The following is a 26,303-nucleotide window of genomic DNA, read 5'->3' on the forward strand; positions in this document are numbered from 1 at the left end:
GTCCTGAACGCAGCCCACTTTTTTTTTCTTTTTTCTCCAAGCTCCCCTCCAGCAGAATCGGAAAAGAGAAGGACTGGGAATGCTGGTGTGGATTAGCTTCCGATGCTTGGCTAGCCCCCTCAGTTAATTACATGTGTAATGAGTTGTTTATTTGGGATAATGCGCAGCTGGAACGTCTGCCTAACGCCGGAGCTGGGAGCAGACCCAGGGAGAGTCAAGGATAGAATAAGAGGATGGAGGAAAGAGGAGACAGGAGAAAGACAGTCCCCAATGTCGGCGCCAGAGCAAGGAAAGGGAGGCTCGGTAGGAGGAGGGGTGGGCATTCACATCCCATCTCAGGGTCAAACAGCCATAGGATTTTTCTCAGGGGTGGGGGCAAAAGAAACCTGTAAAAAAACATACAATGCTCAATAAGAAAAACAACGTACGGTGGAGGGGGGGTGGGCTGATGTGTGCCCAACAGTGCAGAAGGGAGTGGAAAAGTCCATGGGTGCAAGCGCAAAGGAGGGAGGGAGAGACAAGTTGTGCTATCATAAGCCGAGGGGGACAGCTGGGGTTATGTGAACGCTGCAGCTGGATCGGGAGCCGAGGGAGATCGCTTGGCCGATCCCTGTGCTGCCGAGTAGCTGGAGCCTTGAGAAAAAGCTTCCCTCCCTGCGCAACCTTCTGCAGGCTGCACTTTCCCAAACCCCCCCCCCTTAAAACAAGATGGTGTAGATAAGCCTCTGGAAAACACACACACACAGACCTGATTTATACAACACCGGCTGTAAGCACTTGCTTTCACTTGTTTTCTTTTCCGCCCTTATCGAGTCAAATCGAGAAGCGGTCATTATTTAGCTAGAGTGAGTGATTACCATCAGAATAACAGCAATTAGAAGAGTGATTATTTTTTATATAAATGCCTGAAAAAACAACATGTGATATGCATCTCACAATATTTTATTCTTCCTCTGAGCAGAGATTTTTCCTCTTTCTTTTTTTTTTTTTTTTGTATGACTAGCATTTTTTTTCTCCTTCATCGAGATGACTGAAAAGTGTGAAGCAGAAAAGTGAAGCCGTTTAATCCGGCGTGCGGCATCGGAAAACTTTCGCTGTCACTGTTTTCTGATCACCTATAAAAAAAACAGGCCCGTCACAGCTGCAAGACACAAGAAGCACACAGTAAAGGAAGCTATGCAAATGCGTGCAACACTGACACGCTACTGAACAACAAGGTAAAGCCTGAAAAAATAAATAAATAAGTAGTGAAATACACGCGCGCACATCACACGCTACACATGGATACTCCTGTATGGAGGATTTGATAGGAGAATAAAAAAAAAAGGTACAAGTTGTGGAACATTTTCTTTGTGCACGCAGGGGAGAGACTGAGATTAATTGCAGTGATGCATGGCAGGACATCTTGAATGTCACTGTGAGGCGGAAACATGGAAACAATGAAATAGTTACACTTAAAAGGAAACGTAGCACTATATATACACTCACCGGCCACTTTATTAGGTACCCCATGCTAGTAACGGGTTGGACCCCCTTTTGCCTTCAGAACTGCCTCAATTCTTCGTGGCATAGATTCAACAAGGTGCTGGAAGCATTCCTCAGGGAGTTTGGTCCATATTGACATGATGGCATCACACAGTTGCCGCAGATTTGTCGGCTGCACATCCATGATGCGAATCTCCCGTTCCACCACATCCCAAAGATGCTCTATTGGGTTGAGATCTGGTGACTGTGGAGGCCATTTTAGTACAGTGAACTCATTGTCATGTTCAAGAAACCAATTTGAAATGATTAGAGCTTTGTGACATGGTGGAAGTAGCCATCAGAGGATGGGTACATGGTGGCCATAAAGGGATGGACATGGTCAGAAACAATGCTCAGGTAGGCCGTGGCATTTAAACGATGCCCAATTGGCACTAAGGGGCCTAAAGTGTGCCAGGAAAACATCCCCCACACCATTACACCACCACCACAAGCCTGCACAGTGGTAACAAGGCATGATGGTTCCATGTTCTCATTCTGTTTACGCCAAATTCTGACTCTAACATCTGAATGTCTCAACAGAAATCGAGACTCATCAGACCAGGCAACATTTTTCCAGTCTTCAACTGTTCAATTTTGGTGAGCTCTTGCAAATTGTAGCCTCTTTTTCCTATTTGTAGTGGAGATGAGTGGTACCCGGTGGAGTCTTCTGCTGTTGTAGCCCATCCGCCTCAAGGTTGTGCGTGTTGTGGCTTCACAAATGCTTTGCTGCATACCTCGGTTGTAACGAGTGGTTATTTCAGTCACTGTTGCCCTTCTATCAGCTCGAACCAGTCTGGCCATTCTCCTCTGACCTCTGGCATCAACAAGGCATTTCCGCCCACAGAACTGCCGCTCACTGGATGTTTTTTCTTTTTCGGACCATTCTCTGTAAACCCTAGAGATGGTTGTGCGTGAAAATCCCAGTAGATTAGCAGTTTCTGAAATACTCAGACCAGCCCTTCTGGCACCAACAATCATGCCACGTTCAAAGTCACTCAAATCACCTTTCTTCCCCATACTGATGCTTGGTTTGAACTGCAGGAGATTGTCTTGACCATGTCTACATGCCTAAATGCACTGAGTTGCCGCCATGTGATTGGCTGCTTAGAAATTAAGTGTTAACGAGCAGTTGGACAGGTGTACCTAATAAAGTGGCCGGTAAGTGTATATATATATATATATTACGACTAAAATACATATCTTTGTGTCAACTAAAAATAGCTGACACAACAAAGTGGGAGGAGCTTGGCCTGAAGGGTCACCTCTGTGACGGGTCCAGAAGCTTGTTGCTAAGTTAGTCCATTCAACATGTGTGTGCGTATTGTAAAAGTCGTGAAAATCTAATATTCACTCTTTTTTACGTCCGTTCTTTCTTCCTCATCAAGGGTTAACCACCAGCTCTTTATCTGATCACACTAGCTCTATGCTCTAAACCTCCCGTTCATGTTTGAGGTTTTTCTTTGAAAGTCCGGACCGTTTTGATTCACCGCAGCCGCGCTGACTCTTTAATCAAATGCTATCTTTTCACTGCTTTTGCCCCGTCTACCCTTCCCTCTCTCCCTCCCCTCCCCTCCCTCATCCCTTAACGCATCTTAATTGGTTGCTTTCTGTGACAAATTACGAGCGCGTGCTTTGATGAGGTCAGGCCGAGCCGATACTGGAGTAACTTGTGCCAGCCCCTGGTGGTTCCCCCTCACCACTACAAACGGGGGGTGGGGGGGGGGGGGGGGGGGGGGTAATGCGTCGGCATCCTGAAACCGTAATGAGAGACTGGGCCCGGGGCTGCCTGGTCCCCCTTCACAAGCTGTGAAGACACCAAAGGGGGGGTTGCAGGTATCTTAGCCAAAGAGATCCGAATTTTGAGACGTTTTTTTAATATATATTATATATTTAAATATTGTTAATATAAATGTATATTCATAAAATGTATCTAAATATTTTTATGTTTTTTCATAATAATGAAACAATCATTTTTAAGTTATTTTAATACACACATGTATGTGTGAATATGTGAACATATATAAATCAGTATAAATATTTAAATGTATTTATTTATATACATTTTTAGCGGTTATTTTTTTATTAGCATGCTTACAGTGTGCTTTACTTTCATGGTTACACAATTAAAACAGCACAGTAAAACAGTTATCTAAAATGATTTTCATTTAAAGCATCGTTGCTACAGCCATACGCATTCAGATCGGCATCATATGACGTTGAATCACATCTCGATCTGTTTTTGAGCTTCCCGCCATGAGTGTTGCTTTTTTTTTTAAATGACAAAAAATAACTCTTCTTTTAAAAACTAGTCTCAGAACCCCAGTGTGCGTCAAGCTGTTTTTTAAAGCCTCCCTAAGGGTGCACCTGAAAACAACCTAATCAAACAAGCCGACAAGTCATTCATGCAAATCTCCAACTAGTCGATTTAGTCCACATCCCTAGTCCTGCATAAAAAGACGTGAGGCCATAGAAGGAGTGAGTCAAGAAGAAACCATTAGAGAGGAGGAAAGAGAGATAGGCGTCACCCAGTCATATTGGCACTCATGTTTAGACAAACGCTAACTGCAACAATCACAGTTTAATGATCCGCAATGTCAACAGCGCAGCAATGCTTCCAACAATCAAGCGGATCGGCTTGCGCTCAAACCAAACTGTGACATCACTTTGGAAAACCGAGGACGGGGAGGGCGTAATAATGGCATAACATTTTGCAGCAGGAGATTTGAGATAGTGTCTGGGCTCACGTAATCTTCATCTCCTCTTCCGCGCTCTCTTCCTCCCGATCTGGGTTACTCGGTTTCCTCACAGAGCTTTGGGACCGGTGAGAGAGAAATGTGGAGGGTAAAAAAAAAAGAAAAAGAGTCAGGTCAACATTTTGAAGGACATCTTTGCTGAATGGGTTTCAACTTCAAATGATTTTCTCCCTGAAAGATCTAAATGTGTTTTATGATCAGTTTAGATGTCTTCAGGTCACCTCAAGGGGGAGGTCAGAAATGCCACGTGTGATCCCAAGGTAGGAATTGATTCATTTCTCTGGTCAGTGTAGGTACAGCGAACAGTCATTTGGGAATATTGCTTTGTCAGTTGGAAACTGTGGCCCTGCGGTTCTCAGTTATATAATTTGCTTACAAGAGCAGGTCACAGATCAGTCAGAAGTATGAATTTGCATTGCTGAGTTTCCAACCATAAAAGCCACACCGCCCCGACAGACACCGACCAATGGCGACAATCACTAGATTGCAGTGTCACTTCTGAGACATTTCAAGACCTGACAAACATGTTCAATCGGTGAAAACAGCCGCCGACCAGCGCTGACAAAACCTGACGAATTGTTGGTTCCCTTTGATCAGCGTCTGGTCTGCCAGTGCAGTGAGAATTTGCTTTAACGGAGAAACTGAGAGCTACATATTGAAAAATACTACATACTATACATATGAAAATGATACTTGAGATTGCACATTTGATGATATTGCTATATCAGACTGACCTTTAACCTTTTTTTTGTTTTGCTTGTTATTGACTACAGTGAAAGTGAAAGTAACATCTGGTCACCAACTGTTTCACCATCATTACTGAAACATCACTCATAAAAAGAACTTTCTCGCAATCACTGCCGATTGATCAGAGAGAGGTTGCTCAACTTCCCTTTTCCACCTTACCCCCTTGCTCCCCCTTCAACCAGCATCTTGTAAGGCCACTGCAAGAAGGAACAAAAAAAATATACCCTAAACAATCTTTAAATCATTGCATTGAGATTTTTGTACATGAATTAAAAAAAATCCAAAGGAAAGAAAGAGAGAGAGAGAGCGATGATAAAGTGACAAAGGAAGTATCTTGGCCCTCGCTCTTGCCTGGTGAGCCACGTTAGCCTCTGGGCTTAATTGAAGCCAGGAGGGAGCGTTTAATAATTGCTGTCAGAAGATCAAATTTAATTCTCTTTTCACAGGACCGCTGTAGGGTAGAGTGAAACAAATTGTCATCGGAGATTTCCAAATGAACAAAGCTTTTAATTAGTCTGATTAGAATGCCGTGGTACAGAGGGAGAAGAGGGGATGAAAAAAAATGTGCGATGAAATAATCAGAGGATCATCCGAGCATGCTTTCTGATGTTGCGGGGAAGGTCACATGACTTTGTCTTCCCTCCTAACTATCGCCCCCTACAACATGGCTAACATTACAAGACATTGTCGTTCTCTGCTCATTATAGGAATTATCAAGTGCGGAGAATGAACACCTATGTTTTGACTCCAGAAGTGTACAGAGCAGTGGTTGCTGTGTCTGGGCTAGTTTTATAATGTGATAAACTATGCAACTCTTCACAGCTGTTGAATACCCTTGTCATTCCATTTTCATCGCAATCAATTATGCATTTTCACACATAAATTCAGGTTTCAACGAGAGTGACTCTGATTTCTATAAATGTTCTGACTCTTACATGTCAGACAACAACTAGTTAATACAATGTGAGACCAACTGTGCATTTGCGTCATATCATTTGTAACTTTATGGTGTTGACAAGTCGCCATATTTGGCAATTACTATAGTCACTGTCAGTATGGTTACAGACATATTCACAATTAAAAGGGGCTTGGCTTTAGTTATTACTTTTTACCGACATTAATCAGTTCACTTCTGTAAGATATGAACAGAACAATTTGAAAGTCACACCTGTTAGTAAATATGGTTGTTCATCTCAAACACTGGCTGTGAACATAGTCATAGAGTTTTCGTTGACATGCTAGCGTAGTTGATTATTTCAGTTCTCCTTTCTTTCTTTAACTCTGTTCCACAGTACTAAGAACTCACCCAGAAGTCTGAGAGCTTCCTTGAAGTAATGCCTTCGGCATACTGACCGATGAAACCACCCAAAGAAACCCACGCAATCTATTTTTTATGCCCACCACAGGGCCATTGCCCTGTTCACGAGAAGACCGAGCCACTGTCAGGGCTGTTATTTTTCCCTTATTTCTTTACTAACAGCTGGCCGACCAGAACAGGACTGATCAGACACCATTCACTCAGTATGTGTCTGTCAGCTGAGCAGCTGGTTTCAGCGTACCTCTTTCAGTAGAGTTGACATAGTATGTTGTGCCATGCTTTCCTTGGGCCAGCACCCAGTCGCTAATGGAAAGATAGCTCTCACCTTCCCTGGTTCTGGCTTTAGTGGGCCACACTTCCCTGTTTACTGACTTCATGAAGGATGCAACTGCTGTTAACACCCTTTCATTCTGTTTTCCACTGTGGCGCTTGGTCACATGCCTCCATATGAAAGACTACAACACTACGGCACTTTTTCATCAGACCTTGCATCGAAAATCCATACTTCCTTGTTACAAAGTATTAAAAAGCTTTTTCTTTGTCTGTAGAGTGATGGCACTATGGAGTCAAGTGCTTTTTTAAACCATTTAACCTAAGTTTAACATCACATTATCAGCTCGGAAAATGCGCTAACTCGACTTAAAAGACCGAAAATGTAAAGCATCATTTCACTATGAGTCGGGCGAGACTTTGAGGAAAAAGGTAGATAGTATGGATGTATTCGATTTCGGACGCAACGTTTGTTTTTGAGATCGAACAGATTTACATGTTACTGGAAAATGATATAGAAAACTGTAGAGAGCTCAACAAAGTACTTTAAGTAGTAGAAAATGGTGGTGGTGATTTAAATCTGGATTCAAACCATATATTTCTGCAAGCAGTGTAAACCCACAAACCTGACAAGAGCATGTCATATTTATGTCTTACATGATTCTATGCCAAGAATTTTAGCTGTTTTGACAAAGAGAGGGGAAGTCAGAGGGGCCGGCGTGTTATTTTAAGGTACATGTAGAACTATTTAAGTAATTAGCTGTTGATTCCTGTAGAGACAGAAGGAAGGTATTGCAGCAGAGTCCTGAAAGAGCGCCCTGTATCACATAAATAAATCCCTCCACCCAATGCCCTAATCTAGCAAAGCACCTGAAAAGAGCTATTCACTAATCACTGCAAAAACAGAAAAGCAGTTCATCTATAATTTTACACTTTTGCTAATAAAATCTCACATTTTGAAAATGTCTCTCTTCATCTCTGCTCTTTTTTTTCCCCTTTGGGTTGAAATGAGTTTATGAAAAAACAAATGACTTGCATGGTTTGGAAAATAAGAATGGCTGTGAAATCAGTTTTACCATCACAGAATGAGGTTGTTTTGTGTGATGAAATCTAATAATGTGGATGCAGTGATTTTTAAACCATATCCGCTGCAAGTATGTTTGTTAAGCTTTGTCATTAAATTTTTGGCCATCACTAAGTGCTTAAAAAGTACACACCACAAGCCGTTTTTGACTTCTTTTTTTGTTTTTTTGTTTTTGTCTGGGGTTGCATCAGTGGAGGCGGTTTGTTTACAGTCAGCTGTGGCTCAAGCCCTCAACTCTTTTTCTCTCTATTCTTCTCTTCTTTTTTCTTCTTTTCTGGCCTGGAGAAGGAAGCGCAGGAGTTTTGGTTCCCATTTTGTGTACGCTGGAACAGTTTAGGAAAGGAAGCACCTTTACACCTTTGATTGTCTGTGGCTGCTGATGTCATATCCTTCCACCATTCTGTGTGTGTGCATGTATGTTTCCTGTCACTATCCAGTCATACAGTGGGGGGTGTAAATGACCATGGAGGAGCCCAGATAGACTCCTGCTCCCTTACAATAATGATAATATGAGTCTTACAGTAGCTTTTAATATGTTTTGATTGCATTCAAAATACAGTCGGTGGAAATTAAGGGGGATTTAAATCAGATTTGTTGCACTAAATGTCCAAATATTAGTATCAAACTGTAAACTTGTTAAGCAATATGCTATCTGAATTGCATCATAGTAAAAGAGAGTTTAACATCTGATTTTTTTTCCTGCTGATCCACAGAATTAATTGTTCAATTTGTATGTTGTATTTTTACATATGCATACATCTATATTGGAATAATTGTCACACAGTTTTACAATTACTTTAAATGTTTTCTTTACTTTTTTCATCACAACATATTTTTTTATTACATAAATATTTAATATATATTTGTTTCTTAACAAAAACTTGCAACAAACTAGAAATGATGTAGCTGCCTTTGATCTCTATAGTTGGTCAGAAAACAATTTGTGATACAATAATGTGTAAGATTTTTAGTGGCAACAGATTTCTGTCAATTTGCCCAAAGTCAGCCTTGTAAAATGAAAATGTACCTAAATATTATGTATCGTTGTAGCTGTCCCTTTTATTCCTGTCCACTTTAATTCAAATTTTAAAATCCACATACAGTAAAAATGTTGTACACACTTTTTACTGTGTATGTGGATTTAGCAGCACTCATTAAGATCTGTACTGCCAGGGTTCCTCCCACACTGATCCTGATCTCAGGTTCAGGTCACCCGTCCTGTGTCTTTTCCACTGCCAAGATTTATGGGCACTCTTCAGCTTCGTCCCTCAGGCAGACTCTGCCACACTTAAGAAGCACTGGCCATAATGACTTTATACAGACAATAGGCTGTTAACTCTCTCGGTATGGGCTCCCTGCCCCGTTTTAAGTGCAAACCACATAAAAATATGTGTGTAAAAGAAAAGAAAAAAAAAACATGGGAGTAAATAAATATTATTTTAGTTTCAATGAGTACAGCATGAACATTTTTTAAGATTAGGATGTGGTAAAAAGTGTCACATCCAAGAAGGTTCAAAAGTGTACCATTGTGTTCAAATTGTTCATAAGACACATTATTAAAAATTGTTGACCTCTTCAAGGAAATGGTAGTTTATTTTAAAAGAGTGAGGGTTTATTTAATGTATCATGCACCTCCTAAAAGGTTTACTTTTTGCCCATAATATGTTATTTTAAATCTTCGTGACCACATTTCCCCACGAGGATAGAGGATACTGCCCTTTTTTCAAACACACACTAGTACCAAATGTCTTGCAGATGTGCTGTGAAGAAAAGAAAAGAAAAACGGGGAAAGTGGAAGCGAGAGAGTTTACAAAGGGTGGCAACATAGTGCTGAGGTCGATTTCTCAAAAGATCAGCTCCTGTCTGATTGTAATAATAACATACAGATGACTTTAATGTGGTGGGAGTCAAGCAGCGCTGCTCTATAACCCCCCTGCACCTCACAGATTACGCCAGATCTCAATAAAAGCGAAACCTGCCAGAGTTGTATATCTCCTCAAAACAAGTGTTTCATTATCACATACAATCTCTGTACTTTTTTATTTTTTTATTTTTTTTTACAAATTTAATTCATGGTATTTGCATCTTAATCATTTTTCATTCTCAACACGAGACCCCTTAGAGAAATAAAAAATTGCTTTGTTTCTTTTTCCCCTAACAAAATTATATCGCTGAGCACAGAGAAGTAGTCATATTCGCTTTATTAAGACTTTGACAATACAATCGCGTGCAAAATATATATACTTTTTTTTTTTTTTTTTTGGTGGAACACTAGGGACCGAGCCGACCCAGAATTGTGCCTGTTTATGAACGTACTCATTGCCCTCACAGTTCCATTTCTTAAAAGGAGAGAGAGAAGGAGAGAAAGAGAGAAAAACACAGCACCTCATTACATCCCAGTGCCGGCACCCCCACCTCTCTCTCCTTTTCCCCCACGATTTCTCCTCGTTCCCCCACCACCCTTGTGCTCTGTGGCAGAGAAAGAGAGGCATGGTTAAGTGGACGGCAGCCTCTCCTCCCTTTCCTCAAGAGAGACTTGCTCACATCTTTCTGCTTTTCCTTTGGTTTTCTCCCTCCGCTCATGTTTGCTCTTTGTGCTCTTGCTTTGAGCCCAATATATCAATTGAGAAAGGTTGTGGGTTAACTTGTCTTATCTTTCCCTCTCTGTCCTGTAGCATCCCTCCATGACCCTTAAGCCCTTGGTGATGACCCCTATTCCAGGCTTTCTTCTCCCTGTCACACTATGCCAAACCTGTCCTGAGCTTCTTTTGGGGGAGGGATCTTTCTGGCCCTTGACTATCTCTCTCTCCCTCTCTCTCTCACCCTTCCCATATGGTTTGGCTGTGGATTAGTGAATTGGCTTAGCAATGCAGAGAAAGCCTGTTAGTAGTCCCTCTTCGCCTCACTCTTTCTCTCTCTGGTATAATTGCACATATAAGCTTTAAAACCTCCTCACACACATATTTGATCTTAAACACACAGTATTTGTTCCTGTGCTTTTGACAGGATTCAGCCACACTTGTGCATCAGACATATTTGATCAGATATTTTATGAGAGTCGAACCTTATTTTCACATGTAAAGCGCCGCTGGCTACTGATCAACCACAACTTGTCTGCACTGTAGTTCGGCTTTACTGGTGTAAATTGGATTGTGCTCATCTGTGGTAATCTGAAAGCAGATGAATGTGAGCATGTGTACATGTGAAGGAGGGGATGATGTAGAGAGAGAGAGCTTTATGCTTTATGCCGGAACACATTGTACGATTTTGGGCTGTCCCAGACGAAAGATGACCAATGGTGGTGATTTCTGGGGCCGTGGCTCCTAAACGATGGTCCTACGTCATACAGTAAGAGAGGTTCAAAGACGTCCGTTGTCGCGGTCTTGCGACCAAAGATAGCCTGCGATAATTTTCTGACAGTGTCATGAAGCATGGCACTAAAACTTAAAACTACTTACCTCAAGCTCCATTTGCAAAATCAGCTTGCCAAGTTGGCTTCTTTTCCCATAGCCATGACCGCCTCTCCATAATCTCCTCTTTCGCTTCCTCCTCGCACATAAAAACCACAATTGCCAAAGTGCGATAAATCGTTCTCTATTTGTTTATCACTAGCGCATGCGTATTACGGTTTATTCGTCTGTACTAACCTGCATTCTTCTATACTAGCCTACTAGCCTATTAGCCATTACTTCTATCTAGTAATGATCTTATAGGATTGCTGAAATCGCACAGTCTGTAGCAAGCATTAGATAAAATATCAACACCTTGTCACATTAATTTAACTTTCTGACAATAAATAAATAAACAAACAATACATAAATCAACACAAATGTATTGTTTTAAATTGTTATGTGTATTGATCTGGATGTATAATTGTTTTGATTTTCTTTTATCTATTGTACTTTTTATTGCATTACTCTGAGGAAGGTGAGGAAAGTTCTGCAAAAACTTGAAAAACTTAAAAAATAGAAATGAAAGAATGAATGAATGGTTTTAAAAAGTGAATTTCTATCAAGGTATATCATCATGTTTGATATTTTGTCAACTTTTATGCTGTAAAGTTCATACTTTAATAATTGTTGGTGCCACTGTAAACAGGAATCAGTGTCCAGATGAAGCCCATTAAAGAATGTTTAAAATGACGTAAGGCACAGCAGGTCCACGTTGAGACTGTGGCTTGATTGTCTCAGGTATTACGGACCTGTCGTTATCAATGAGGAAGCTCCTCTTGGATTCGCAGCCAAAGACCCTGTTTTGATTGAGTTAACTACTTAATCAGCTTTCAAGTGCGAGCAGCGAAATCGCACTCGGTGACGCCAGGTTCTGCTGGCTGCACAGTGGGTAAATATTTACACAGGCGTCCAGTCATTATCACCAGCTTGTAGTTGAGTTGTTTTGCTCCTTGTATTATGTCTTTTACAGTGGTCCTCTAAACAATCATCAAGCCGCTTCGGATTTCGCCACATACACATTAAGACGTGCTCGCTAACAGTCCAGCTAACAACTCTTGGTGAAGTACAGAGCGCTCTTGTTTGTATGCTAATAGAGTGTAATCTTATTCACAGTTATTATTAGAGACAATGGAAAATACATTATATCAACATCAGCACACGGTTGTATTTGTAGAGAAGAAACTATGTATTTAACAACTCTATTTCAACAACACCGAAGGAATCCAACAATTATGTGTGGAATTTCGTGGATTAGCAGCATCCTATGAAATGAAAATGGATCTCAGCCAATGAAATTAGAGTTTGCTTGCGGTTTAACTTGTATGACATGGAAAAGTCTCTCGAACACTTTCAAACCCCTACTCCACCCATAAACACTTGATTATTAATAAATGAGAGAAGCATGGCAGCGCGGAGAGAGACGTGAGAAGCGCAGCGTATCCTTTAGGTGTATCTACATCAATGTTCCTTGCTTGCTCTGGCAGGTGAAATCTGGTTCAGAAAGAAGAAAAAGAGCCAGAGAATAAAGAGAAAGCAATGGAGGGCTTTTAACGTGACACCACTGACAGCTTTACTGCATTACAGAAAGCTTAAATAATGGGACGCTCATTTGCATAACGAGGGACGTTATCACCTCTACTGTCAGAATAAAACACAACAACACTTCTGCCGCTCCTCCCAGAGATGAATCGGGTTGGCCTACTTTACGGCACCAAAGAGGTGCGCACATGCACACAAACACCGGTGCGCGCACATGTGTGTTCTGTGATCGCGAGCTCTCGCACTGTGTGGATCTGAGCTGTGAGCACTTTATAGAAAGCCTGGGTTAGCTTCTCGGGTGAGGGCAGCCTTTCAAAAGGCTCAGCAGGAGGGCCTGATAAAGGCCCCGCACACCTTTTTCCCTGAGAGACGGAGAGCGGAGTGAAGCCGTGACGTGACAGCGGGATCGTATTCCAGAGCGGGTTTGACGAGGGCTTAATCAGGATGGCCCAGGTTTCCATTCAGGTTCTTCTTCAGATCTTATGATACGTGGATAGTAGAGCCTCATCTTTCAGGGCACCGTAGCTCAGCCACAGTTTTGTTGCGTTCACACAAAATTTCAGCTAAAAGGGAAATACAAGTGTGTTCGTTCAGCATTCTAGTGACAATTCTATGCGATGTTACACCGGCGTTGTTTAGGAAAGTGCGCTGTTTGTCGTTCAGGCGACAGTAAGCGTTACACTGCAAATGATTAGAGCTGTTAAGTTAGTGGCACTTCCAAAACACTGTCAAATTCTCTGTGACTGTAGAGAGAGCATGACAGTGCTGTCTACCCTCATAGTCGCAGCCGAAGCGCGAGAATCTGATTTGCATGATATTGATGGCAGAAAACAGCGCTGCCTCGAAACGTCTACGGATTCTTTTGTCTTTATTTGCTGTCCCATGTGGCTCAGACTCTGCCATTCCCTGTTTTTTAACGTTGCGGTTTTGCCATTTTTCATCTGACTTAATGCCTTTCTCTCTCTGTCTTTCACAGGTACAGCTACTGGAATCTTTGAAGTGAGCGGAGGAAGTCAAGAGAAGAAAGCCTGGTTTAAAGAAATCGCAAGCAAAAACAGAGGGACAAAAGAATAAAGTTCATTGGTGAAAGAGAGAGACGAAAAGACGGGGACAATGGGGAGGAAAAAGATTCAGATCACACGGATTATGGATGAACGCAACAGACAGGTGAGTCACGCTGACCAGAAGGACCCAAAAACTAACTCTAGACAGCTTCCTTCACAAAAGTTTGATGGGTTATTTTGAACTAAAATAGACTAAGTAGGTGGTGTGCGCACGCTAATTGTCGGCGTCCTCGCACGCTGCCACCTCTTGCTTACGGCAGTGGAATATTACTTTAGCAGGGGCAGGGTGGGTGGAGAACACAAACACGCAGAGATGGCAATGGTGGAATGATGCCACATGCTTCAGGGCTTTAGGTGGAGTCAACACAGAGGTAGAAGATGGCCCTCCAGGGGCCCTTCTTGCCTTAGTAGTTTTCCTCTTCAACTCGGCTCTCAGATCACTGAGCTCCTGTTCATCATCTGTAGCTTTAGCTGAGTTCATAATAATATAAATTGTAATTGTAATCCCTGGTGAAAAAAAGAAAAATCTGCTTAAGGTTTTAGCTGTTTTATGTCGGACTGGTAGGTCTCCAATTCTGGCCAAGCTGGTTTTCAGCTAGTTTAGCTGATTGGTACGATGGTTTTCTGACCAGCAGACAAGTGCCCAAAACCCCTCTAAATCCAGCAAACTAGACCAAAAAAGCTTTGACTAATTTAAGCTGTTTTATTCTACATGGATGACACTAAAATCTAAAAATAATTAATTTGGCTTTTTGTGTGTGTTAGTGTTCTTCAAACTAATTCTGTTAATGCGTTCAAATTTGACCAATTAGAAAAACGTTCTGTTTCGTATCTCCATTTCTCTGGCCGTGAAACCAAGTCAAGTCAGGAACACACAAAAACAGGCAGATATTATGCATAGCAGATACTGTAGTTGTATTGATCGTATTGGTGCCAGTTACATAGACGCTTGTTTTACTGCAAGATCAATAAATGTTCTTTAGGCTTGACATTTACATTTGTCCCCCTTATAGAAAAAAAAAGAAAAAGCCAGGAAAGCCTAGAAAGCAGTTTGCAGTTTGACAGAAAGTAACCTTGACTAGTTTCAGGTTGTTCTATTTGTCTTCTGTGTTGTAACTTGACTCTCTATAAACTTTCTGAACAGTCAACCAGAGTCCTCACATCCCTTCACAGGATGACACTTTGTCACAGAAACAGACATTTGTAGTTCCTCAGTCTGGTCTGGAGAAAAAAAAAGAGTGATTTTGGGAAAAGGACTTGGCTAACAGTTGATATGACTGAGTGAGACCATACTGCTGCAGTTAATGGCTGCTGTCTGGACCTTGGTGGGTTGATCAATTATTGAAGATAGTGTGAGGGCCTGAGGAGAAGTGGAGGAGAAAGTGAGAAAAAAAGCGGGTGAGGAAAGTAATGGGCGTGTCAGCCGGAGCAGACGGAGGGGGCACAGTGACATTAGTCATTCAGTACTTGTGGGTTGAGTAAGTTCTCCCCCTTGAGGAAACCAGAGGCTCACATGCATGTGGGCTTTCATGCCAAAAGCTGAAAGAATGAGTCAAGGTACTTCTCAAACCAGAAACTTCTCTGTTCTCTGTTTCTGTTTATTTTCGAAAAACCAACAAGTTTTGATGTTAACAAGGCATCATATTGAATTTGCTTCTGAGTATAACATACATATATAGTTTGAATTTAAAGGTTTGTTTATGAAGAATGAAGTATTGGTGAGTGTATGTGCGCTTAAAAAAGTAGTTCACCCAGAAAATAAGTGTTTGTCATTATTTATTCAATTCGACTAATTTTAGTACAACTTAACACACATTTTTCACGAGTCTTAATGCAGCTATTTTCCATACAATGACCATGCATATCTATCAAGCTCCAAAAAAGAAAGAAGAAAAGCATCATAAAAGTAATCCATCTGAGAACCAGTGATATTTTGTGTCATTGGTCCCTAAAATTTGTGATGGGAAGATTATAATATATCTTATATTGCAGTCCCACACAAATCTATTGCATTTATTTTATTTAATTTAATTTATTTTTTTGTAGTTCATTTATCTAATTATTTATTAGAGCTTGACACATGCAGTCACTATCAACCGATATTAAATGGAAAATAACTGCATTCATTTTCAAATTTCTCCATTTTTCATCCACAGAAAATATAATCCATAGTGACAGAATTGTCCTTTTCAGGTAAACGTTTTGGTTTTACATAACCTTTCAATGCTCTGAGACACAGAGTTTCTAATCATAAACACAGATGAAAAGGAAAGGAGGAAAGAAACGGAGAGAAGTAGGAGGGGGGTGGTGGGGGGCCGAGGTCAGGATGTTTTTGGCGAGGCTATCGGATTGCACAGAGAGCATCCTGTCTTGGTGTTATCGCTGTTCTCTTCTCCTTCTCTCTCTCTGTTTCTCTCACTCCCCCTTAACCAGACTTCAAGATCAGAGATTGATACAGGAAGGACACCTGATGAGAGTCAATGCCACAGATTTCCAGGGAAAGGAAGAAAACAGTGACATTTATTTCCTTTTGGCCAGTTTCTTTAATATGGTTGAAATTAAGCATTTTATACTAATTAAGTACTTTTGTTCTGTGAATGTTCAGATGTGTCACACTGTGTGGAATTGACCTCTTGGCACACTACAAAAAAATAAACTTCTAAGCTGCACGATTGCAGTGTTAAGGGATAATAGAGATAACATGTTAAATTTGTATAATTATTTGTAATGCATTACTTATTAAACACAGAAGCCCTAGAACATGACATTTATCCTTTTGCCAAAATGTGTCATACTTTTCTATGCTTAATTTCTAGTATCACATCATTAGCCATATGTCAACAACTTTAATGAAAAGTAATGCCAAAACATACTGTGGCCTTGCAAAGTGATACAAATAAGCTCATCAATTCTCAAGAGAGGTTTTGGTCAGAAGATGCTTTGCTGAAAACATGCATCATAAATTGTTATGTATTTATAGACTATATGCCATGTTCGACAGCTGGCACAAGGGTTATCATTGACTCTTGTCCTCTTGCTGCCATTCATCTGGGGCTGTGGCAAACAACCCGCTTCATTGTATTACCAGAGAACCGTGAAGACAGACATCACAAGACAAGAATGGGGGACCTTTGACTTACAAAGGGTTTTTTCGTTTCTATTTAGCTTTTTCTCTCCCCTCTAGCTCTTAATGTGTTGAAGACGTGGCTGGGGCTGTGCATATTTTCACTTCCTCTTTAAGGAAATCTTTCCATACCGAAGCCAAATAAACAACAGACTGATTCAATGGTGTTACCTTAAGCACTGCATTCTTGAGATGTTTGCTCTTTTTCATGCAAATGCATCTAAATTCTGTAGCAGAGTTTAATCTATATATATATATATATATATATATATATATATATATATATATTCCTGTGGTGACAAAGCTGGATTTTGACAAAGTCATTACTCCAGTCTTCAGTGTCGTGTGATTTACTTCAGAAATCATTTTAATATGCTTATTTTGTGAAAACAGTTGTGCTGCTTATATGCACTTAAAGGAATAATTGGAAAGGACTTTTTTTTTTTATTATTATTTACACACTTCTACTTTTTTTTTTAGAAAACTGAGCACACAGTCGTTATGCAGCTCATTTGCATATAATGACAATTCATATCTCTCAAGCTCCAAAAAAGACAAAAGCACTAGAACACTATATATAGTTTTTTTTTTTTTTATATATAGCTGCTTAGTTTTTTTGTGGAAACCGTATACAATATTTATTATACATAAATTATTTTAAAAAATCTTATTGACCCCAAACTTTTGAACAGTAGTTTATTTGAAATTGTTTTCTTGTTATCCCTGACCCTAACCCTATGTAATTCCTCTGTACTTAATAGTATTGCATATACTTTTTATTGCATTAATTAACCGCTAAGAGCTTAAATACACTATAAAAACCTAAACCCACTCGGCCCATAAAAATCATCTGAATGCTCAAACATTTTTGGCCCATGCTGTCGTCTCCCATCATTTCCTTGCTGATATCACCTCTCCCAGATTGGCAGCTTCCCTACGGCCCACCCTGTCTCTGGCGCCATGCTTATGGGCACAAGGCCTCAGCCGCCCTGGGCGGCCACTTTGGCTGCCTATAGCCCACCTCCTGAAAACACTTGCGAAGAGCAAGGCTCCTCCAGCAGGCCTCCCTGGCGTTGACTAGCTGCCCAGAAGCTTAGACAGAGGGCATCAGTGTGAGGAGCCTGGCTTTATTCCCCTCAGCCACTCAAACACTTTCCTGGGCACGTCACATGAAAGGACCCCCTGTGTCATAAAAGTGTTAGCCACATCGCTAACAAGAGCATGCTTACTGACTCATTTTCACACTGCTACACAGCGTACACTTACAGGCACGTTTGAGAGAGATGAATCTATCTAATAATTATTTCAAATTCAATTTGATTCAATGCTGATTCGAGGCCGGGACAGTGTCTGATGTTGATAAGGGCGATGAGAGATTTGCTTACTTCTACTTGAAGAATAAACATTGCTGATGCTGACTTGTCTTGGAAAATAAAATCAAACACATACAGATGATTGTCTCGTTGACTCGTTGAGTTCAGGAAAATGGTATGGAGTCTTTGATGCCGTCTTGTAATTGTGCAGCATTGAAAAAATGTGTTATATAATATAAATATTAAGTGGATATAGAGTGACATTTATAGTTTTACAAAACTTTTCTATTTGAACTATATTCATCAAAGAATCCTGAAAAAAATAGCACAGTCTCCACAAAAATGTTAAGTAGCATGTTTTCAAGATTGATATTTCTTGAGCCCTAAAATCAGAATATTAGAACAATTTCTGAAGGATCATGTGACACTGAAGACTTGAGTAATGATGCTGGAAATTCAGCTTTGCCTTCACAGGAATAAATTGCATTTAAAGTAATAATAAAATAAAACCCTTTTTACTATTATTTTGATCAAATAAATTCCACCTTAATAAGCATATCTTACTGACCAAATTTGAATAGAAGTATAATAAGAGAATATTTTGTATTCCATTTCATTTTTGTTTACTTGAATAGGACATGAAGGGAATTATGATGGTTTACAAATAGCAAAAAGAACAATGACAAAGATTACATTTTGGGATTTTCTTCGGCAGAAAGCCACATAAATAGGGTCAGTAGTTACTTCTGTGTTAGAAATCAGGTTTCTGGAAGTCTCCGTATGGTGGAAGTTCATTCAGAAGTACGTACTTTAATTGGCGCTCAACATGCTTGTGGTTTTCACCCCTCTAACTGACTTGGCAAATGCAGGCACCACACGTTCAGTAGGCTTCTGTTACCTTTCTTTTCATCTCTGCCTCATGATGGTGTGATGGCATGGAGACGGTGCTTGATTCAGCCACCCATGACAACAGAGGCGTCTCTCCAATCAACAACAGAAAGGTGTAAAACAGTTTGAGTGAAATTAACAGCAAGAAAATAATGAGGCCCTCTGGGTATCCCATCACCCCTTGCTCTCCCCTCCACGATTCCCACCTTTCTCTTGTGATCGTTACCTCTGCGCCTGTCTCCTCACGAAACATGCTGTGCGTGTTTTTTCACTTTTTCATCTGTCTCTCCCTCTCTCTCTCTCTTCTTTCTCTGCTTCTTCACCAACATCATCGGGAAAATTCCTTTGCTTCCGCGAAGTGCAACTTCTCCAAATTTCTCCTCTTAGAATGTATCTTCTTAAAATTCTTTTGTTCCTCTTACGCTAATTGTTATTCCACTTTTCTTCTCATTATTCAGAGCTTTTCTCATTTTCATTTTTTCACGCAGGTTTTGTTTCTTATTATGTTTCTGCTGATGACCTTCAAAATATTCTCTTTGTCACAAGCAAGTAATTCTCACTGAGGCTTTGAAAGCGATGTGCTGAAATATCGCATGACTTTTAAACAAATTGTGTTGCCGTCAGTGTAGCTTAGCATAAACTGTGAGTTTGTTAACACAAAAGCAACCAAGCAAATATGTATAGAAAGGGAACAGAGCAGAATTTTGCTGGGTCACACATATAAGCTTGATGTCTATTGTCAATACAACCCCTACTGTGAGACTTTTACCATTATGATTCATACAGTATATCATGAAGCGTGAGCGGGGAGATTTTGGGGTGCGTGGGTCGCATGGATCATGATTCAGGGGCAGATGGTGACAAATGGACATTCATCCTCCCTGTCTCTGTCCTCTAGAGGAACTCCCCAGGGGGGAAAAATGCACTGGAGGCGGGAAGCAGAAGCGAAGCCATTGTGAAGGGGAAGCTGTCAGGCACTTCCTGTTATGAGAGGAAATGCATACAAATGTGCTTCCTGACCTCCCCCCTCCGACTCCCCCTCACACACGTGCACACACACACACACACACACACACACACCACACTCAGGCTGGGAATCAGACCTTTTTTCTCCTTTCTCCTTTTCATTCTTTCTGTTTGGCAGTAGAAAGTGATTCTCAGTCCTTTGAACAGCAGTTCAAGCTCACCTTCCGAGCGCAAAGGCGCATTTATGTCTAGGCAGTTTGTTTGTCACGCATGATAAGAATGTGCTCACATGATAAGGGCTTTACACTCCTGCGGTCTACAGGTTCAGGGTTCGAAGAGACAAAATCGTGATCATCACGAACCGTGGTCCTTCAGTCTTTGCAGCTCTCACCACATCGAGGAGGTGTTGCAACTGGCATTTTCTGCAATTAACACGCTGGATCGCTGAAGGCTCATGAGCTTTACAGATTGTGGAGGCAGGTAGTGAGCAGGAGAGGAGGAAGAACATCACACCTCAAGGTCCTTGTGATCACATTATACCAGCAAGTTACATATTATGGTGAAACTAAAAATTGGAGACAAAGAGTGAGCGAAAGCTATTATGATGTTTTCTTCATCAGATGAGATAAAATATGTAGTACTTGGCTAGTATTCAGTCATGTGATCCCGAGATCGTGGTTACAGCGAGGTGACTCCCTTAAAAACATTTTTCTTCATCTCATGTTGAGTGGACCTGATTTGAAAAAAAAAAAATTCAAAGTAAAACTTACTAGGATAGTTCACAAAGAAACCCTCATGTCGTTCCAAGCCCGTATGGCTTTCTTTCTTCTGCGTAACATGAAGGTAGATATTTTGAACAATGTTGGTAACCAAACAGTTTCGATGTCCATTGACTTTCATTGTATGGGCGAAAAAACTGGGACATTTCTCAAATATCATCTTTTATGTTCCACAGAAGAAAAAAAGTCTTGGAATGACTTGATGATGACAGAATTTTCATCTTTAGGCGAGCTATCCCTTTAAGAATAAAATATTGTGGGCACCGCTCACTTAAAGAGGAATATATGTGACCATGCCGCTTTACAAAAAAAGACTATGGTGAAGTATCTTTAGTATGTGTTGTTTTGTGACTGTGGGTGTTGATGTCACTAGCCACAGTTATGAGCTTGACCACAGTGATTATTTAAAGTCCTTATATCTTCTTATCTGAGAATGTGTGATACTACTTCCTCTTTCAGAGAACTGCCCAGTGCAAATTTTGGATGTGTGAATTAATTACTGACTCTATTTGTTATTCAAATAATCCAAAATTCAAAGTCTGTTCATCAAACACATTGTTCAGCTTTTTCTTTTCTCCACCTGCTGTCATACTGGAGGATTTGTGGCTTATTCTTTTTGCATCTTGTCACACTTGCCAAATCTCCAGAAGCCTCGAGAAGAAACCTCTCAGAACTGCTAAGCCACAACGTGGAAGCTTGAAACTCTCGCTTTGGCTTTATCTTGCAAAAAGGGAGCTGTCAAAACATCAGTTGTGTTCTTTAAGTGGCTGTTCGACTTGTCAAAATGAACGTCAAAATGATACATAATCAATACATCATTTCTTCGCTCATAAATTATTAGAAATATGATGATAGAAGATGACCAGCAGGATGAGATTCACTACTCTATCTTTTTTTTTTTAAACTATAATCTCTAAAAGATTAGAAAGATGAATCACTGTCAAATGAAATTGGTGAACTCCAGTTCAAGTACACACATTACAAAAACTGGTAATAGGTAATTATTCTCTTAAGGGGATATACACTGTAAAAAATTTAAAATATTTATATATATATATATATATATTATTTGTTATCACAACATTTTTCTGTTGTCAAGTCAACTTAGATCATTTACTGTATGTGGTTCAGATAATATTTTTTTTGAGTTTCTGGTGATTAAACCAATCTCCTTCATTGTATTAACTACATTTTTTAAGGCAACCAAGTTACTTACTTTAAGTTAAACCAACAATATATATTTTTTTACAGTGTAGTTCACCCAAGAATTAAAATTCTTTCATCATTTATTCACCATCATATTGCACCAAACCTGCATGGCAATCTTTATTTTGTGGGGCAATCTTTTTTTGTCCATACAATGAAGGTCAATAGGGTCCAGTATAATTTTGGACCCCAAACTTTTATTATGTGGACAAAATTATGTGTTCTCTGCAGAAGAAATAAAGTCATACTGGAATGACATGAGGGTGAGTAAATATTTTTTTATTTTGCGTGGGAACTATCCCTTTAGGAAGCAATTACTACCTTTTTCTTGGCTAATTCAGTCATATTAAATCTAAATTTGGCTTGAATAAAACCAGTTAATTTAGATGTACATGAAGTACATGTGTAGGTTACCTGACAACACTTTTTATTTTACAGGATACTGTTTCCTTTGCCATTTTAATAAAGCTACACAAGTTTTTTTTTACCATATTTTTTTTAATTAAAGCACAACCTTACTGAAACAAAAACTTCATCTACTCTCTCATATAACTAGGGCTCATTCTTTATTTTTTCATTTACCACACCAGCTAAGCTAAATAGTTTCACCATGACAACGTCAGAAACAAATTAGCATCATCAAAGAAATACCTTATGCTAATGCATGCTAATTTTCTTCCTTATCAAATTGCTTTGGTGATTATCACACTCACAATATATTTTGTAAAATTATGCATTTTCCTTCTGCAATAAATAATGCATATATTTGCCAGGTGCATGGGGACATTTTGGTTACATTTATGAGGTGAAGAGTTTAGCGGTTAGGCCTCAAGGTTTCTCCTCTGTGTTGTTCTTCTCAGAAGCTGGTCTGTGCGTGTGTGGTTTCTCCAGCGCTGCATTTAAGTGCTCAAGAGACATGAAACCTATGAGGTCAGAGAGAGATGCTTCTTATTTTTAATGCTGCTAATTTAGACGAGAACATGCACTGAGAAGTCATTAACAGCCTCTCAAACACTCCGTGGCAGCGATGATCTTCGTGCGTGAGTGTGTGCGTGTGTTTGTATGTCTGCGCATCTGCTGGAAAGTGCATTTGCACACAGATGCACACGCGGAGAATTTGCCTCACGTGCAATACAGGTAATCGAATTGTTTCCCCCCAATTTGCTTGAGGTGAATATGGTTAACCTTAATTATGAAATAAAATCCTAATTATATAGTTGAACTATTGTATTAGAGGGGCCAGGCACAGATAGTGTTACTGTATTAATCTTAAATGAAAGGTTATTGCATGGTTTTGGAGCACACAGGTTATAAATTTCAATTATTAAGCTCTTTTCGTCTTATGAATGTAAGAATAATAGCAAAAGTGAAATAAGTATTTTACTTAGGATTAAAGAATGGAATTTTTAAAAGATCTTCAGTTGATTTATGAGAGGAAGGAGCTATTACGCTACTGTCTATTTTTCCTGATAATTTGGAAGAGCACAAAGGAAAATAAAAGAAAGTAGACAGAAGGAAAGAAAACTAACATTGATTTTCCGAAGAAACGCTGTATTTAGGACATCTCGGGAGTCAAGAATATTTAAGAGTGTATTCAACGCGCTGAGTAAACACACATAGAGTCATCCATCTCAGTTTTTATACGGCGTCAGTGAAGCCTATGACTTGTCTAACCTTGTTTCCCCTCTTCTGTCTCTCTCTAGGTGACATTTACGAAGAGAAAGTTTGGCCTGATGAAGAAAGCCTATGAGCTGAGCGTGTTGTGTGACTGTGAGATTGCCCTCATCATCTTCAACAGTACCAACAAGCTGTTCCAGTATGCCAGCACAGATATGGACAAAGTGTTGCTCAAATACACTGAGTACAATGAGCCACATGAGAGCAGGACCAACTCTGACATTGTGGAGGTGAGTTTCTCTAAACACACTTACCTGACATTCCCACACTGTCAGCAGGTTATTAGTATGGCTATTATAATGATTTATTTATTTTTATAATAATAATAATAAAAAATAATAAAAAAAACACTACTGTTCAAAAGTTTGGGGTCAGGGTCATCAAGTTTGTTTTTTAAAAGAAATCTCTTCTGCTCACTAAGGCTGAAATTATTTGATCAAAGATAGAGAAAACTGTAATATTGTGAAATTTAATTACGATTTAATAATAACTGTTAATCATATATTTTAAAATGTAATTTATTCCTGTGATGGCAAAGCTGAATTTTCTTAAAATTAAAAATGTTTCCACCCCCAAAAATGTTTAGGGTGGAAACATATATAATACATTTGATAATGATCAAGGAGGCAACAATGAGACTGTTTTTATTAATTGAAAGTTAATAGAAAGCATTTATTATTTAAATAGAAATCTTTTGTGACATCATAAATGTCTGGACTGTCAATTTTGATCAATTTAATGTTGGAACTAAATCACAGGAACTGAAACCAGAAACATCAAAATAAAAAAGTCCTTGAACACAGAGACACATGGAATCGTGTCAGAACACCCCCCTTAATGGACATTAACTTATGATCTGATAAACGTTTAGTTGCTGTTTAAAATGAAACTTATGACAAAATGTTACATAGAATAGAGTTTGATTTTGGGGGTCCCTTAGGATGTACCTGTATGCAAGTCTGGGTGGGGGTCTGTAAAGGTTGAAAACCCCTGCAATAGTGAGTGTGTATGCTGAAAGATGTACATAAATGAGTGTTTCGTGTGTGATATTTCAGTTAGCGAAATGTATCATTAACACGTGACTATGACTAGATTCCTTGTGCATAGTGCCGCTGCACCCTTATTTTCAGCTCAACCCTTGTCACGGTGAGACACTATAGACACAAACCCAACAACATGTTTTTGCAGTCTAATTGACTAGAAAATAGACTATATGAAAAGTGCACTAAATACATCCAGTGTCATGCTTTATTTCATTGCACTGTTCTTTTTGAATGCCTGCTGCTTTAATGTCTGCATTTTCTCAATCAGCTTAATGCTGCTTAAGGCAGGTCTTAGAGACACGTTTGTTGGTTCCTGCCTTTAACCTAACCTGAGGTCAGGCCATGCTAAGCGATTGGCGGCAAACATCCAAAAGCATGTTGCAGCGTGAGCTGGTCACGTAATCTGCTTTTCTGAGATGTCACAACACATCTTGACAAGAAAAGGTGACACACATGGGTTGACAAGGTGGTCCTCTGAAGGACTAAAGGGCTTTAAAAAGGTGTCCTCTTGCCATGCCTACAGCGCAACAACACACGAACAGGTCCACATCCCCAAACGGTTCTTAATATCACTAGATCTATGGGTGAGTTTGTGAAGTGAGTTGTTCTCAATCTAAGTGCAATCCAATTGCTTTGCACTTAGAGTCAGAAAAAAAACATGTTTTTCTGTCTACTTCCTTTTTTATCCCCTCACTCTGTGCTCAATCTTCATTTCAGCTGTGTGTACACTGGCTCAATCTTTTTTTTTTCGTTTATTTACATATTCAGCAATACTATTTCCATATGCATATATCTTATAAAGCCAGCGTGACATCTCTTTTCTAATTTATATATTTTTAATTTGTTTTTATGCGCTAGAAAATTATCATCTCAAATGCAAAGATGGGTTTTTGGAAGTTCATCTGTCATAAAGTGTGAAACATGCCCTCTGTTTTTGTCTCTTATACAAACTCAGACCTTGATGCAGATTTAAAGGGCAAAAAAGAAAGTGCTTGTTATACCTATAGTGCATCAAGGTACAATTATAAAAATGCACTCCAAGCATTAGCAGCTGTGCATTGCACTTGAGAAAAGACTCAAGTAAATACTAGATTTTCTGTGATTTATTCTTAGAATATTTATCATTCCGATTCATATTGAAATTCTCAGAAACTCTCATTAGTGATTGAACAGTCATACTTTTTAGTGTGTATTATAGTCCATACTCCATGGCAAGTGGTTTAGAAATTGAAGGAAGAAATGTATAAAGATCCCAGGTCCAATTTACACTGAAATGGTGGTATACCATTCAAGTTCAAATTTTTCATTGCAATGTTGGAATCATCAGGGGAGATTCAAATGGAATGTAAAGTCAGATTCATGGCCCAGCAAAAAGGAATAAAGATGTATACTTTACCTGACATAATTTTAAGTGGACTTAAAAAAAAAAGAAAATCTAAATAATTTTTCATTAAATGTACCTGTACAATAAACAGGAATAACAATAAAATTAGTTTATTTGATTTGTTTTAGTATATATCATACATATTATAATTTAAAATGAAAGATGGAAAATA

At 39.5% G+C, this 26,303-nt stretch overlaps 1 protein-coding gene across 6 annotated transcripts in view; it reads left to right on the forward strand.

Moving 5' to 3' along the window:
- mef2cb (myocyte enhancer factor 2cb) overlaps nt 1-26,303 on the forward strand; it is a 78,275-nt gene that overhangs the window by 18,143 nt on the left and 33,829 nt on the right. For all 6 annotated transcript variants that reach the window (XM_056233348.1, XM_056233347.1, XM_056233346.1 and 3 more), the window contains 2 exons: nt 13,664-13,854; nt 23,731-23,934. In XM_056233348.1, coding sequence (XP_056089323.1) covers nt 13,801-13,854; nt 23,731-23,934 — 258 coding nt within the window. In that variant the 5' untranslated portion in view covers nt 13,664-13,800. The remainder of the gene's footprint in view (nt 1-13,663; nt 13,855-23,730; nt 23,935-26,303) is intronic.

The sequence above is a fragment of the Rhinichthys klamathensis genome, unplaced genomic scaffold (genome assembly GCF_029890125.1).
Source record: "Rhinichthys klamathensis goyatoka isolate OS25496 unplaced genomic scaffold, OSU_Roscu_1.1 h1tg000369l_1, whole genome shotgun sequence".
Taxonomy (NCBI): Eukaryota; Metazoa; Chordata; class Actinopteri; order Cypriniformes; family Leuciscidae; genus Rhinichthys; species Rhinichthys klamathensis.